The 16,996-nt window shown below is 51.9% G+C and overlaps 1 protein-coding gene across 3 annotated transcripts in view; it reads right to left on the bottom strand.

Annotated features, from left to right (window-relative positions):
* Positions 1 to 3,399: 3,399 nt before the first annotated feature.
* Positions 3,400 to 16,996, bottom strand: part of LZTS3 (leucine zipper tumor suppressor family member 3) — a 44,847-nt gene continuing 31,250 nt past the window's right edge. For all 3 annotated transcript variants that reach the window (XM_086889714.1, XM_086889715.1, XM_086889716.1), the window contains 3 exons: positions 11,449 to 11,937; positions 9,096 to 9,926; positions 3,400 to 7,958 (listed from right to left, as the gene is read on the bottom strand). In XM_086889714.1, the coding sequence (XP_086745840.1) occupies positions 7,248 to 7,958; positions 9,096 to 9,926; positions 11,449 to 11,898 (1,992 nt within the window). In that variant the 5' untranslated portion in view covers positions 11,899 to 11,937 and the 3' untranslated portion in view covers positions 3,400 to 7,247. The remainder of the gene's footprint in view (positions 7,959 to 9,095; positions 9,927 to 11,448; positions 11,938 to 16,996) is intronic.

Below are 16,996 nucleotides of genomic sequence, written 5' to 3'. Positions count from 1 at the left end.
CAGCAGGGAATTGGGAAGTGTGGTGGAGTTTTGACAAGAACCTCTGAAACAGATACACCTTGGCTGTACAAAAATCCCAGCGTGTTTACCTATTTTTATTTTTATTTTTTCTTTTTTTTTTTTTTTTTTTTTGTCAACCTCTTGTCTTTAAACACACTTAACCAGAGGCAGAGTCGAGACAATGGCGTTTGGAAGTGACCAAGTGGACAGGAGAGACACCCGACTTTATGGAGTTATTTTTTAAATATTTTTGTTATTTTTTTTTAAGTATATATATATTTTTTTATATATATATATAATTTTTTAATTTATTTTTTTGATTTTTTTTTAGTTTTTAGATTATATTTATTTTTTTTTTTTTTAGATTTTTTTATTTTTTATTTTTTTGCAAAGTCTCAGCAACAGTCGACGCAGAAACAGAACAGTAACGGAGTCGAGTTCAGAACACTTCTGGTTTGAATTCACAGTCAGAGGAGAGAGAGAAAGAGAGAAAGAGACACCAAGGTGTCAGGAAACGAGAGGGAAGAAAGCACAAGGCTGGGATTGAATTTACACTCGGGGAGGTCCGGAATGGGACGAGGGGTCTCACACCTGCAGAGGGGCACGGCCCAGCGCCAGCGGAGCTCCCGTTATTGCTGGTGAAGTCGGACAGCAGCCTCGCCCCACCTGCCCTCCTCCCCGTGGGGAGCTGGGCTTTGGGGGGACAGCTATGGATCTGCTGCAGAACGGACGACTCGGCGACGTGCGTGGGTTTGGGGCGAGGAAAACCTCCCCAGCGTGGTGCCCGGAGCGAGGCAAAGGCCAGCGCGGCTCCTCTGGGCTCACAGCGATTACCGGGTCCCGGAGAGTGCAAACGAAGACACCTTGGAGGAGCCCCGGGCTGGGCTCTGCGGGGACACGGCTGCCTGGGAAGGGACTGCATAGACACATCAGCCGGGTGTGCAGCATTGGGTGGTGCTGGGATGCTCCTGCGCCGCTGCCGGAGCTCTGCCCGCACCCGTTCCGCTCCTTTCGGTCACGGGAAAGGGGTGAAGGGGCCTTCTCCTCCGAGCCTGGCTCTCAGGAATGGCAGAGCACGGTGTCCCCACTGGCTGTCACAACGTGGCTCGGTGAGCTCAGACACCCCAGTGGCTCCCCCATGGAGCAGACCCACTGCAGGGACCCTGTCTCAGCCGTGGATGGACACCAGGAGGGGATGGGTCACACCTCATGTGTGTCCAGGCTGGTGGCCTGCTGGATGCGGCAAGCTTTGGGCTCTCCAGATAAATGGGGCCACCAAGCTCAGACCACTGTGGTTATTTAGAGCCATTCTGGACCTTGCATCCCTTTCCAAAGGAGTTGAGGCCAGGGCTGGAGCTATGAAGGTATTCACAGGAATGTTGGCTTGCCTGCAGGTGTCAGAATTGGGAAGAGTCCCTTTTAAATCTCCCTGGAAAAACCTATTGCTTTGGGACAGAAAGCAGAGACTTCCTGCCGGAGAAAACAGATTTGTGAAAGAGCTGTGGAGACACAGCCTGGTCCCAGGTTCCAGACCTGACACGATCCCCGTCACTGGGAGAACCAGGGATGAGGATTATCCTGAAAACACAGGAGCTTGGTGCTGATGGCAGATGCACTGCAAGCATGGAACGTTCCATTGGGAAGCCAACATCTGCAAACAGCAGATGTGATGTGATCCCAGCCCCTTGATACACTGCGGGATCCTGCAGGCCCCTGAGGACCTCTCAGAGCCCTCAGACTCCTGTTTTTAACAGAGGGTGGAAGCAGCAGGGAGCTCCAGAGCTGGGTGGTGATGGTGTGAATCCCTGTGCAATGATCCCACAGGATTGCAGGCCATGGGAATGTCCTTCAGCAGGAAGCCAGGTTGTCCTTGGAGGTAAAGCAGGGCTGATGGAGCTGCCATGGGAATGTCAGAGAGGAGAGGATCAGTGTTCTGGAAAGCTCCTGAGAGAAGGGTTGGGATAACCCATTCTCAGTGGGGGCTGTAGCTCCAGCTTGTCCAGATGTACCTGGGAGAGGCACTGACTGCTCCAGTGGGATGGGGATGATCTAAAAGGGGGCAGGAGAGCCTGGAGAGCTGGAGCAGAGCAGCAGCAGGGCACAGGCAACACATGAACAGATCTTTAGCAAGGGGTCTTGGTGAACAGTAACTTGTAAAGGGGTTTCAAGGCTTAAACTGAAGGTTTGGGTTAAATTAATGACGAGTTGGGCTCTCTCCCATCCCATGGAGTGGAGTGGAGAAGGCTGAGAATGGCTGGGGAGCAGAGGCACAGTGAGAGGCACCTGCCCAAGCCCAGACCCACCTGAACACCCACCTGCAGGAGCACAGATCTCCCACTGGGCTCCTGCCAGGTCCAGGAGCCGTCATGGAGCAAAGGTGGGCAGAGATGCCTTCAGCACCCCGAGCAGAAGTGAAGAACACAGTGCCTTCGCCTTGGAATTTGATTCCTTGGTAAGGAAGGTGCTGAGGATGCCCTGGGGTGAGCTGTGGAGAGGACACCAAGGGGGCAGCCAGCAGGACCACCAGCACTCAGGATGCTGATTTTCCTGAACAATTGACTGGACCCTGTAGTGGTGTCTGCTGCTAACCCAGAGAGACCTATTGCTCTGAAGAGGAGAGGCATTTAGCTACCTGAAGACAAGAGGATGCATGGCTTGGCGTGCATCTTCTCCTCAAGAAGAAAGGGAATGGCATCCATCCCAGCTCCTAGGGACAGCCCCTGGTCCATGTTTTCCATGGGAAATGTGTGGAGCTAATTGGTATGGCTGTGGAGGATACTGGTGTCACCAACTGGGGACAATCACCTCACCCAGGAACTCCTTTCTATCCTGTCCTATCTTGCACAGGAAAGGCCCTTATGGTCCTGCAAACATTCCCAGGTGGGACACAGGGAAATCGTGTCCCCTGCCAGCTCTTACTCCTCTTTTCCAGCCCACACCAGCCTCATCTCTCTGCAGGAAAGCCGGGACACAGCTCCAAGCGTGCAGCCCAACGCTCTCCAGAGATCTTTGGTTGTGTTGTTTGTGAGCTCGCCGCCTTGTGCGAGCTATAAAGTGCCACTGCAAAGGGCAGGAGGGGAGCAGGATGGTCCTTTCCATGGGCAGAGCTCAGGGGGACACCTCTGGGAACCACTGTCTGCATGGGGTCTGCATGGCTGTGACACCAGACAGGCAGAGGGGACTTCACCCTTAACCAGGGGGCCACTGCAAACCTGGCTCAGGGTGACAGCAAGTATCAAAGCAGGACAGAGTGACACCAGGCTGAGCTAATCCGAAGCAGATTGCTTTCCTGGAAGGTGCTGAAGCCCAGATTCCCACTACAGCCAGGCACAGATCGGGGTGCTGAGCACCCCCTGTGCAGAGCTCGGCCCCACTTGCCAACAGAGAAGCCACAGCGCCTTCTTGTCTCCATTTAATCATCAACAAACAGAGCTGGGCTCTTATTTACATCCAAGTACACTTCTCTCTGTACAACAGCGTAAGAGCAACAATTCCAATTCTGGAGCGTGGAAACCTGGAGGTGAGTGACCACCACCAGTGACAGCAGGATTTGGGCCACCAGCTGCCAGCAGACAGTGGCAGGAGCTAAGTGGGGCTGTGTGAGGCACAACAAGGTGCCCTGGTTGTGGTATTCACCCTGGGGGTGAGAGGGGAGTGCTGGAATCAGCCCAGCTGGGTTGCTGGGACAGCCAAAGCATCCAGCCTTGGGATGGTGGTGGAGCAAAGCAGCCCCGCTCACAGCAGAGTAGGACCTTCCCTGGCACCAGCACAGCCTGCTTAGCCCACATCCTCATGGATGGAAGCCACTGGAGCTGATCAGTGTCCTCTGTTTGCCGTGTGGATGTGCCTGGAGCATGACAGGCCTCTGGACATGGGGGTCCTGTGACCCCAGAGCTGCTCCAGGACTGCCACCACTGGCCTGGCTCTCCCAAAAATCTTGGATCATATTTTCCAGCTGCGTGTGTTTGGTATCCTAGGGCATCTCTAATGCTTGTGGACCCCATGTGTGGGCAACTGAGCTGAGGCCCTCATGGCCACAGCTTGTGGTGGTGGCCAGTGGCAAGTTAGATTTTGGGGGCAGGACTTGGAGAATGACACGAGAGCCAGGACATCGCGCTGAATTCCCCTAGCTCCGAGGTGTAGGAGACAGCTGGGGGATGGTCAAGCCCAAACTCTGGGTGGAGTTCCATGGGACAGGAACAATTCATCAGCCCTGCCTGAGCCTCCAAGAGACACACTGCCAGCCTCCTTGGCCATTCCCAGGATATGTCACCCAAACTCCAGCCTGGCACCCCTTGGCTGTCCTAACCCAGGGCTGACCCCAGAGCCTCAACAAAGCTTTTGGTGAGAGATTTCATCAACTTGTGAAAGTGTAAAGATCTGGAAGGAGCCAGGTGAGCTCCACCTGGGCACAAACAGCAGGAATCCAGGTGTCTTACTATCGTTTTGCTCCATCTCTGCTGAGCAAAGGACTGGCACAGGGGAGAGGACTTGATGGGGAGCAGCACATCCAGTTGTGGGGAGGAATCCTGAAGCACAGGAATCCTTTGTGGCAGTTTGGCTCCCAAAACCATCTGTTTTTTCTGTCACCATAGCACAGGTGGAGCGGTTTCTGCAGGACAGCCGGATGCTGGGGAGATCCTGGGTGGAGAATCCCGAGAGAGGGAAAACCAGCAGCAGCAGTGTCTTAATGGGTGTCTGCAAGGCTCTGTCATCCAGGGAATGTCCACAGTCGAGGTCTCTCAGATCTGGATTGGAACTCTGGATCAGTGTGATGCAGTGAAGAAGGCAGAGGGAGTGGGCCTTTCCTCCTCCAAGGTGAACAATCTTTGCAAGAACAGACACCAAGCACCTGCTTCTGGAGGGAGGACAACGTGGGCTTGTCTGATGTGAAAAGAAAGCTGAGGTGGTGCGAGACATCAGATCTCCAACCCTGACACTGTGGGATGTTGGACTCTGTCTGGAAGGCCTGGAGTATGACATGGAGGAAGCTCTAGGATTTGCCTGGCCAGGTGCATGTGGATGTCTCCCTGGGCATGGCAAAGGCTGCAGCTGTGTGGCACTGGCAGGCAGCTGCACTCCTTCCTTGCTGGGGTGCACGGGCTGACATCCAAGACTGCTGGAGCATCTTCAGGATTTGCAGTAGGGCTCTTCCCCACACCCATCAGGAGTTAGACCTCACCTAATCCCCCTTTCATGGCTGGCCCAGGGAAAGGGGCCTAGCCTGAGCTGCCCCGGTGTTTTCCATGAGTTGTCCTTCTCCAGTTCCAAACAGAAGTGGTGGGAAATGACAGGAACTGTCAGCTGGGGTCTTGAAATGCCCTGGTCTTGCTGCGCTTTTCCATTTCCAATGGCTCCAGAGATCTCTGGCAGCCACCACCAGCTCTTGGCCAGTGGCACTGTCCCATGACTTGGGCTGGTGGGACTAACTGCAGTCTCCACTGTCTGGAGCTCACCACAGTAATGTTTGTTCTCAAACTGAAGGTCAGACCTGCTCATGAGCAGGAGAGCTTTGGGGAGACCAAACATGGAAAATGTGCAGCTTCAGGGCTTTTGTTTGGAAGGTCTTCTTCAGCCCCTCAGTGCCTCGAGGTTCTTCCTTGGTACGCACATGAAATGTAATCTGGCCAAACTCACCCTGGAGGCACCTCACAAGACATTTCACAACATCCCAGTGCTAGTTCTAACTTTTCTCTTCTAGCTGCTCCCCAGGGCAAAGAGCCAAAATCCCCACTCCTCTTGATCCTTTGGCCAGTGCAAACTCCACAGCATTTTTCTTCTCTTTATTGTGACTCATGGTAAAAAAACTGTCCATGACAGGAAGAACCGAGCTCACTTTGCCCATGTTTTCAAGCGGAATGCCAGGTTTTGCTGCCTCAGTGACCGTGCACGTAGGATTTGGTTTATTATTCTGCCAGGGCATAAGCACTTGCGTGATCTTAAGCATTTTCCCCTCTTATGACTTCTGTCATGCTCAGAGTTAGTAGCTGAGTATTTTCTTGAGCTAGGCCTGCGAGTTATTATCTCCACGCCTGGAGTGTGGGATGCCCCGTGGGATGGCTGTGGAATGGCAGGACTGAAGGCTGACAGTTGCAATCCAGCTGTGATGCTGCTGTGCCCCCCCTGCAACTCCTGAGTGAGGCTCGAGTGCTGTTTTTAAGCAGACCCTGGGCCAAGAGAGTGCACCAAGGTGTCACTCATTTGGGGGACAGGGTGGCACAATTGCCCACTTTTGGGGCAGATTGCTAAAGCTTCAGTTTGCATAAACATCCCATGGGTTTGGGGGCTTCCCCAAACCACAATTCCATTGACTTTGGGAAGTAAGAGGGCTGCTGGGAAAGGAAACTAGCTCGGATTTCCAAGCTTTTTTCTTGCTGTAGACAGCTTGGGCATAGAGTAAGAGTAAGGGGACCAAGGCAGAGGTGGGAGGGTATTTCTGCTCCCAGGGTTGGTCACAACCTGGGAGAGGAGTGGAACTGCAGGAGGAAACCACAAGGAAGTGAAAACGCAGCATATGTTAAGCTCTGCTGAGCCTCCAGAGAGGCTCCTGCTGGGACATCGTTCCTTGTTGGCTTCTGTTGCCAGGACAGGCTCATCCTGCTCCTCAAGGATGTCCTAACCTCTTGCAACCAGGGCAAGAGGGAGTCGTCTGGTAGAGATATGTCTGGTTTCACTGAAATCAGTGGCCAAGCTCGCACTGACTTCACTAAGACCACCGTCTAGACAGGATACTTGATGAAGAATACTTGAGTTTGCTCATGATCCCAAGAGCTTTGCTCCATTAGCCAATGTGGCTAAAAATGTCCTGGAAAAAAAAAAATAACCCAAAAAACAACCAACCTGCCACTTTGAACTGTTTTGCTGCACTTAAATGCTTGGAAAACCAAAGAAACCGAATATAACCCTCCAAAACAACCAACCGAAGAAGGGTGAATTGTAGGAGAGGGTGTGGCAACCTCTAGCAAAGTAACAGTCAGGGCAGATTACAAAAGAGCCAATTGACCCTCACCAGCTGTACTAGGAAAAAAACCCAGACGAGATGTTGCATTATCGATAGAAAACCAACGCACATCCACACGTATTTTACCTACAGAGCACAGAAGTGGAGAGTAAAGGGTGATGGAGCCTGGTGGGAGCACGCTCGCACCGCTCCGACGGGAGCGCATTATCCTTCGGAAGATCACTGGCTTGAGTAGGTAGTACATGCACAGCAATAAAAAATTCCATCGTGTCGCCTCGGTCCCTCCTCAGATCTCAGTGGACTCTATTCGCTCGAGTCTGGAGGGAGTCCATGTCTTCTTCTCCTCGGTGTGTGGGGGGCTGGTGGCCTTCGTGTTCATCTCGTTGACCTTGTGCTCCAGGAGCTGGTTCTTCTGGTACATCTCCACATAGTTCAGCTGCAGCTGCTTCTGGTACTTGATGACTTTCTCCTTCTCCTCCTGCCACGTGCGCCGCTCCTCCTCGAAGTCCATCACCTGCTGCTCCCGCTGCTGCCGCTCCAGCTTCAGCTCCGTCTGGAGCCGCTCCACCTCCCTCCTCAGGGTGTTCACGCTGTCCTCGCTCTGCCTCTGCATCTTGGCCTCGTCGCTCTCGCAGGCCAGCGGGTCCCGCAGCTTCTCCCCGAGGTCCCCACCAAAAGGCCCCGCAGGTCCCATGCTGGCAAGTGTCCGCTTCAGGCCGGAGACCTCCAGCTCACAGTGGTTCAGTTTTTCCCTCAGCACCTGGACCTCGCTCATCTTCCTCTGCAGCTCGCCCTCGCAGATCTCCAGGTTGACGCTCTTGGAGCTGTAGGAGTCCTTCAGGGTGAGGATCTGCTCCTCTTTCTCCCGTAGGAAGTTCTTACCTTCCTTGAGCTGCGACCGCAGTCCCACGATCTCATTGAGCTTCTGGGAGACGTCGGCTTGGGAGTCCTTCAGCTGCTGCTTGAGCAGGGAGATCTCACCTGCCTTCTGGCACACCTGTGGGGAGAGCACTCGTGAGGCTGGTGGATGGTGGATGGCAGCAAGGAGCTGCTCGTTCCCTGTGAAATGACCCTGCTCAAGGACCCAGCCTTCACCAGGACCCAGACCATGCCACAGACCTAGAGGCTGTCCCCACCTCAGTGTTTTTTCCTGGCTCTCGGGGACCTGATGCTGTTCCCAGCTGGAGTTTCCCAGACAGCCAAGGCCAGTGCTGCAGTCCCCACCAGCAATGCTTCAATCCTGCCTTCATCTTAATCTCCCACCCAAAAACCCATGGGGATCATTCCCAAATCTTCTGCTGAACGTCTGCAAATGGCACATTTCAGAGCCTAATTAATCCCAGCTTTGTTGACTTTCCATCAGGATTAACAGAATAAGGTCTTCTTGATTCTAGAACTATGTTTTGCCTCTGCACTCTTAATAAATTTAAAGTTTCTAGGCTGTGCATGGAAGGATTAAAATTCTTCACATGATCAAGCTGAAAAAAAAAGGTATGTTAGCACTGGCTATACAAACAGACCTTGATAAAATGTTTCTAAAAATAGAAACGGTAGGAACACATTATGTAGGACTCAAGGGGAGAACTAGAATCAGGAATTTTCCTTTCAGCCTTTTTAAGAGATAAACTTCTTAATGATTGAAAAATGTGTGTTACAATGAAAGCATGAGGTAGACATGGCTATCGATGTCATTCTTAGTTCAGTTGCTTTTATATCTTCAATTTTAAAAAAAACTCAAATATTTGAAAAGCAGTTTCAAGGTTTGCCCAAAAGCAAATGGTAAAAGAATTTAATTAAAATAGACTTAAGCCCATTTTTGGCAGGCACAAGTACCTGTGTGGAAAAACCTGTCTTCTCTGAAACTCGATTTGAATGTCACGACTTGGAGTGACCAGACTGAAGTCAAATTATTAACCAGCACAGGAGGGTGTGCACAAAAAGTTGTGCTTATTTTAGCCTAATTAACAGGCCTGGGACTCAGACAAGTGAGGTGACAAGTGTCACCTATAACCTGGAGGTCCCCAACCCACAGCTGTTATCTGTGGGCTCCACTTGGGGCATGTGGGAGATACTTTGGGTCGCCAAATCCCACGACAGAAACCTCATTCACGGCCTGTTACAACAACGCTCTTACCTCCCACTTGGTCTCTTCAATCTTCGGGAGAAACTCAGCCTGCTCCTTCTTGAAAGCCACAAATTTCTTCTCCAGCTCCTCTCGTTGCTGGAGGAGTTGTCCCATGTCATCCTGGAGTTTTTTTTTCTCCTGCTGGAGCTTGAAGATTTGGAGCTGCAGAGCTTGCTGAGCCCGCTGCGCCTTTTTGGAGACCTGCTGCAACTTGTTGGCATAGTTCTGCCTCAGGTCCTCCATCTCCCTCTCCCAGATCTTCTGCTTCTCCTCGAACACCTGGAAGATGGCTGCCTCGCTCTTGTCCAGGTTCCTCCTCATCTGGAGCACCTCCTGCTCCTTCTCCCACAGCCGGTCCTCCAGGTCCTGGATGATGTCGTCGGTGGAGGGCGAGTGGAAAGGCATCGTTTCGTTGAGATGGTTCAGTCTGTTGAAGGACGAGGTGCTCTTGCTCGAGGACCGCCCGCTGTCTGAGGTAGATATCCCGTTGTATCCCACGATGTTCTTCTCCACGTAGGTGGTCCCGATGCGGTTGATGTGGCTCGTGGAGGCGCTCATGGGGCCCACGTGCTGGCTGTAGCCCGTCCCGTAGGTGGGCAGGCTCGTTAGCGAGTTACGGCCCGAATCCGAGAGCCCCCCGCCTTGGTTTGTAGTCCTGTTAAGGCTGCTCTTGTCGAGTCCACCCTTGGGTGCGGACGGGCTATTGCTGTTGGCATGGTTCAAGCTCTTTCTGTTCTCTGCCATCCCGTTGCTCTGCGGTGGGCAGAGGTTCTGCATGGAATGGAAGTTTTTAGGAACTACTGGTTTAAAGGCTGAGGGTCTAACTAAGGGCTCATTGCTCTGCAAAAAGGAAAAAGGACCACGCATCAAACACAGCAGGAGGCTCGGTGACAACACACAAAAAGAGACACATCGGCACAGGGTGGGGCTGATGCAGCTTGGGCTGGCTCCTTATCCCACCCTGTTACACCCTGGACCCTTTGGGGTTGCACGTGAGGGACCTGTGGTCACTCAAAGGGCAACACTTCGCCTTCCCTTCCCCCAGCTGAAAGGAAACCATCTTAACTCACCCCAAACCCGTGTGATTTTTCCCTAGAATACTCCTTGGGTTCTCTTAGTGCTTTTCACAAGGAGGGCTGCCCCTTGCATACCAGACTTGATCAAAGTAACTCTCATTTTTGCTGATTATATTTCTAGCCTTGAGGTTGCATTGCCCTTTTAAAGTTGAATTGAACCCTTAGATTAGCAGCCCTTTTGCCTCAGGAGCATCACATCTCCCTCCTGCCAGCAGTGACCTGTGGGACCTCGTGTCCTGCTTGTCCTCAGGAGCAGGTAGGAGCTGTGACAGCAGTGACACCAGGCAGGGAACATGCTGGAGCTGCTGCTCATTTGAAATTTGTGTTTTCTGTGGCATAAACAATGCTGGGGGACAATGGATGACAGCTGTAAGGGATTTAGAAAGGATTTTAAGGCCTTGCATATTCCTCACCCCATCAATGCACACCACTAGAAACAAAACTTTCCTCAAAACGGGATTGAGTCTCCCCTACTGCAGGTTGGATTTTAGGTGAAAATTACACGGGAGGAAGCAAAGGTATTTTGAAAATGCCTTTTAGGAGAAACAGAATAAGCCCTGCTGAACAGGTTGGAGGTTGGAGACCAAGTGTGAGACTGAGATGGACTGCAGGGGCTTTTGGATTAACAACCCAGGAGAAAAGGCCACCAAATGCAGCAGAAATAACACTGGACACAAATTATGGAAGTCACTGGAGCAGAGCAGCAGGCTACATAAAACACTGCTGCCTCTGGGGCTCTGTTCCTCCAGGCCTGTGAGATTTTGCTCCCTGAAGCCAGTGTGAACCATGAGGACTGGGCTGGGCTGACAGATAACGTTTACAAGGGTAGTTCCCAAGCCTTTCCCCTCACAAGGCGATTGTGAACAGATGCTCGTGGCTGCTTTCAAGCACCAGCTTTAGGTGGCAGTGGGTGGTTGGAAACTGCCTGTGAAAGGCACAAAGCACACAGAACAAGAGTGGGGCTCAGATGCTGGGCCTGCTGAAACAGAAGCCAACTCCAGCTCCCTCCCCATCCTTCAGGGAGGCAGGCATCTCAGGGAAGCTGGAATCGCCAGTGACTTCAATACACCCTTAAATGAGCTGTATGTGGAAGACTCGTGGTCGTGCTCTCGGGTTCCTCAAGAACTAACTACCGCCCTGAAAGCCATAAGAATTATATCACCTCTACATAAAAATGTATGAAATAAAAATGAGACCATCAAGATTGCACCGTAGCCCAAGGCCTCCCGGTCTGTGCTTCCAGAGAGAAGTGCCACGGCCACCCAGCTGCTCCAGGAGGCTCTCACCTGGTCTAGTTTGCCGGAGATTGGCAAAATCTTTGGTGGGTTACTGGGCTCTCGGTACTGGGGAGGCGGTGGCAAGTTCTTCTCGTTGTTGGTGGTCACGTTGCCGCAGATGTCCATCTTCACCTTCTCGCTCTTGCGCAGGTCGCCGTTGATGTAGAGGGAGTTGGAGACTTTCTCCGACTTGTAGGTCTTCTCCTCGCCGGAGTAGCGGTTGGAGATGTCCCGCGCGGAGTAGCCGTTGCGGGGCCCCTCGCTCTGCCGGCCGCTGCTCTGCGTCCGGGTGCCCACGCTCTTCATGGCGAACTCCTGGTCGTTGGCCACTCCGCTGCCCACGCTCCCCATGGCGCTCTTGGGGATGGTCTGGGAGTAGCGGGGGGCGAAGCCGTGGAAGTTCTCCGGGCTGGGGTAGGCCGGGTCACTGAGGACGGGCAGCGTCTCTAGCGTGGCCATGGCAGCGTAGGGGTGAGGTGGAGGCACAGCTCAGTGGCACTGGGACAAGGAGGGAAAAGAGATTAATGTTAAAGAGATGCCTTTTGTCCGCCGTGCCCTTTGCAGATCAAAATCGTGTCCCGGTGATGGGGTTCTCCTCTGCTGTGGGAGCCTCAGGTCCCTTGGAGGAGCAACTTTCCTCAAATCCCACCCACAGTTATCAAAAATCTTCTCAGTCCAAGGGTTGTGCTTCCCAGGGGAGTGAGTTGCACAGATTTTAGTAGGCACAGCTCTGTTGTGATGTGCCTCGGGGGAGGCAAAGAGTCACTTTCAGATAAGCATTGTCCCACCCCAAACCCCTTGTGAAGGACGACCCAGGGGTTCTGATTGGGTTTGAATCCCTGGGGGGGTTTCTCCCTTGCTGTGTTTCTAGTGGTCCCTGACCCTGAACTCCACCCTCAAGGGTGGAGACCCTCAAGAGTTCTGTCCCTCAAAAACCCCTGCTGTGCCTCTGTTCAGGGCTCTTTGTTCTGGATCTGAGTTTGTTCCCATGCTGAATAAATGGTTTCGTGAGCGGGAGCCCGTCTTGTTGGTTTTCCATGCTGGTCTCCAGAACCCTGCGGCTTCCCTGGATGAGATCCTGAGGTTGCTGACTGCAACACAGCCCTACGGTATCGGTGAGACAAAACCGTTTGCTGTGCCCAAGCCTGAATTATTTCTGTCACTTCTCCCAGGTTTGAACAAGCTTGGATGTTTATGTTCATCGTTCCCGTGGCGATGGAAGGTCTCCATCCCTGGTCCTGGTTCTTACAAGTGCTCCCTCCAGCACATCCCTTAGGGATGACACCACAAGATTTAAGCAACATAATTTCTATCTCTTTTTTTTGGGGATTGTTTCCTGAACTTGAGCTTTTAAAAAGGTGCTGTTGTGCAGGTGTCATCCTAAATTTTCTTTTAAACCTTTATTCCCTTTCTCCATTTGTTTCTTACTTAGGTTGTGCCTTGGGCTGGCCAAAACACGGGACGTGGATAACATGCAAATAATGGTTTCAAAAGTTATCTTTCGCCAGGGTTGTCCTGGAACCAATTACTCTTGGGACTTAATTCTCACATGCCTTGGTGCTTTTCATCAGCTTTTACACAAAGGTGTAAAATCCTATTTAAGAAAATAAAAGACCCATAACAACCTATTTTTTGCTGCCTCATTGCATAATGGAGAATTTGAACCTGTACAAGCCAAAGATCTCATTACCTGAAGGAAGGGAGAGGGTGCATTGCAAATTTTGAGTGACTAAACCAAACCTGGAAGAGCAGGGTTAGTGGCTCATGGACAGCTGTGGCCACTCAGCTGACCATTGAGTTCATTGACTCCCAATGGATGCTTTTCTTTTGTCTCAGGCACCCTCAATTCCAGGTTTTCCAGGATGAACCATCCTGGCAGTGTGGGGACTAAAGCAGGACTTAAGGGCAGCAGAAAGTGCAGGTTTCCCTGTGGATGGGATAAAAATAGTGATGCCCTTTAGAGAAAGTTTCAGGGGTGGCAGAGATCAAGCAGGACCAGCAGGAAGGGGAGATGGAGAAAAATCCCCATTTGAGTGGGGTTTTCCCCTCTCCATGGGGTAGGGATGTTCATTCAGCCCTCCCTGAGTAAAGCAGAACTGGGTTTATTTCCCTGGAGAGCAAGCTGAGGTCTGGAGCTCAGCTCCCGTGTGGTGTCTCACAGGGCCTTGCTATTTGCACTAATAATGGAATGGAAAAAGAATTAAAAAGGTTAAAGCAGGGTCTGTGCTGCTCAACTTTGCTTTTATTAAACTGCATTTCTGGAGGCTTCTCCTCCCCCTTCCCCAGCATCCTGCCCTGTCCAAAGTACAGCCCGAGTGGCAGATGTGCCAACTGCTGGGCCAGAAGGAAAGGGCACAGAGCTGTTGGGATGGGATTTAAGGTTCCCTTCCAACCCAACCCAACCCCGGATTTTATGATCAACGAGCATTAAGTGAACACTCTGTGCTCCCTGCTGAGGACAGCCTGCAGTTTGCACCTCTGTCCCCTGCAGATGATCTCATGCCATTCCCTGGTGAAAGTCTAAGGACCAGGCAGTAAAGAGGGATCACATGAGCACGTGAGACAATCCACTACAGCCAAAACACGAGTGTTTATTGGTCATGGGTGACGAAACCTCTGCCAGCAGCACCAAGTGGCAGGGTCTGCTCACGTATCCGGCAGGTGACATTTGGACACATGCTGTGAGCACTCCTGACCCCAGCACACCCTGAGGACACTTCCCAAGGAGCATCACCACTGACAGTGCCCAGGGGTTAATCCAGGTGCACCTGGAGACTTGGCTGGGCTGTGATGAGGAAGGATGGAGAACACCCACCTGAAGCTGCACTCAGCCAACGGTGCCTTTGGATTTTATGAGTCAAGGGAAGAGTTTTTGTCCTCCTAATTTAGGAATAACCTGCTTTTCAGTGACTTTGGGAACCTTTACAGGTTGTGACTTATTTTTATGGGACACCAGGCACCACGGGAGGGATGTGCTGGAAGGTCTCAGCTCCAGACAAGGAAGTGGCATTGTCTCCTTGCTGTGCTCCCCAGCCAGCAAGGAAGAAATCCAGGTTACTTTTCCCTCACTGGGTAAATTTCACAGTGACATTTGCACATTTACATTGACTCTCTGAGGGCAGGATGAGGCCACTGGAAAGTTTGATCCTTCCCAAAAAAAAAAAAAAAAAAAAGCCAACACAACAACAATCATTTTCTTTTATCTGGGAAACACCCAAGAAAATATTCTGAATAAAACCTCTTGTTCTTAGCTTATGTTTACTGCAAACCCGGGATCTGATAAACAGAGCATACAGACAAGTGTTACAAATGTGTTATTAAGGAGATTCCAGAAGTGCCAAGAGATTCCCTGACAGTACAGCTTTGTTTGACAAAATGGGACATTTTTTTCTGAGAGCAACAACCCTTGGGTTTGTATCTTCTGGCCAGCTCCAGTTCCCCATCAGGTTTCACACTGGTTGCTCCTCAGCTGAGCTGTGAAATCAAATTTGGAGCACAGGAATAACGTTGCCATGCTCCGGCACAGAGCAGGAGAGTGGTTTTTTCTCCTTCCAGGTTTGGGGGAATGTGGGACTAAAAACTTCCCCAAGATATTTCTTCTTAAATCTCACCACCTCTGGGGCAAGAGGACGAGAGGGAATGGCTTCAGGTGGGATTAGATGGGATATTGGGAGGAAATTCTTGACTGAGGATGGGGAGGCCCTGGCACAGGGTGCCCAGAGAAGCTGTGGCTGCCCCTGGATCCCTGGAAGTGTCCAAGGCCAGGCTGGACGGGGCTTGGAGCAACCTGGGATAGTGGAAGTGTCCCTGGCCATGGCAGGGGTGGAACTGGGTGAGCTTTAAGGTCCCTTCCCACCCAAACCATCCCCTGATTCCATGATAACTGCCTCCCTCCCATGGGAACATGAACTGCAAGTGGGTGATTCCCAGGAGCCTGTCCATGAGCACAGGGAGGCTGAGGGAAGCCAAGGGGTTTCCCTTTCCCAGCTTTTCCTTCCCAAACTGCTCCTTTAGAAGGAAAGAAGAGTCACCCTCGAGCGCAGCTGGGCGACCTTCTCTGACCAGGGACACTGGGAATCCACACACTCCACCTTGCACCACCTCCCCATCCCATCCAGCTGCAGCAGCCTCACCTGGGGACAGCGATATTTTGATGCCTGATACAGAAAATTTGGGGTGAAATGTCCTTTTCCCCAGCTGTGACAGGCAAACTCTGCATGTCCACCTCTTATCAAGGTTTCCTGCCATGCCTGCAGCTCCTAGATGTTATTGTAAACACAGTAATTCGTAAAATAACAACCAAGTCTTCACACTTGCTCTACCCAGACCATTCAGCGAACGCCTCCCAGTAAAAAGAATAAAAATTGCTCTGAGACAAGCAGCTGAATGGTTAACTAAGACTAAATTATGGAGGCCTGGCTCTGTTTCTGCCCGAGGAGGTTAATTGTTAACACTCTCCTAACAAAGAGACAGACATACCTCGGGCACTGTGCCACGGGAGAAGGGAATCAGTCATCGCTGGGCACGGAGAGCTCCAGCAAAGAGCCCCAGAGCAAGGCAGGGCCTTGGCACCCACGCCATCCCAGGCATGTGGAGCTGGCAGCACGGGCAGCAAAAGGCATCTGAAGGTCAAAAAAATTCCCTCCCCTTCCTTGCCAATTGTGGTAACAGGTGTGCCCCTGACCTTCATCAGTCAGGTTTGTTTGCGTGGGCCTTAACGAGCGAGCAATTTCTGACACGGTAAATCCGTGCTCTGTGCTGCTGTTTGTGTAGGGGCAGGGCCTTCACCTGCCCGGTGTTTACGGCTCAGGTTGGCTCTGCCAGTTTGCAGCGCTGCCAAGGGGCTGGTTTGGCTGGAGGAGGGAAAGTCAACGTGTCCTGGGGTGGTGGAACGGGTTAGAAATGGTGGGAAAGGGTAGGAAAAGAATGGCTGTGATAATTCCAGCTTTGTCCAGGAAGGTGAAGTGGGAAGGGAAGGACGAGAATGGGTTAGCAGGGAAGACACAGACCCTGGAGGGAGCAAAACCACCTGTGTCCAGAGAGGCACTAACAAACCCTGGGGAAAAACCACCACCGAAACCCAGACTTGCAGTTGCACTTGTAGAATTGTAGAATCACAGAATTATTCAGGTTGGAAAAGCCCTCTAAGACCATGGGGTCAAACTGTTCCCCCAGCACTGCCAAGGCCACCACTGACCATGTCCCCAAGTGTCACATCCACACAGCTTTTAAATCCCTGCAGGGATGGGGACTCCAGCCCTGCCCTGGGCAGCTGTGCCAGGCCTGGACACCCTTTCCATGAAGAAGTTTTCCATGAAGAAATTTTCCCTAATGTCCAGTCTAAACCTCTTCTGTTTAGAGGCTGTTCCCTCTTGTCCTCTTAGTGTCAGGTGCAGGTTCCACTCACATCCCTCTTCCTCTCCCCCACCTTTTCTTGTGCATCACATCCTCCAAAAAAGCCACTCAGCCACTGCTCTGCCTCCTGTGTGTCACAGACCATCACTTGCCACCTCCTTATGGCCGTGCTGGACCCAAACCTGGCTGAGATCTCCTCCAC

The sequence above is a fragment of the Cyanistes caeruleus genome, chromosome 5, assembly GCF_971803275.1.
Source record: "Cyanistes caeruleus chromosome 5, bCyaCae1.hap1.1, whole genome shotgun sequence".
Classification (NCBI taxonomy): Eukaryota; Metazoa; Chordata; class Aves; order Passeriformes; family Paridae; genus Cyanistes; species Cyanistes caeruleus.
The sequence above is the reverse complement of the archived record's forward strand: the minus strand, read 5'-3'. Positions and strand labels throughout refer to the sequence as shown.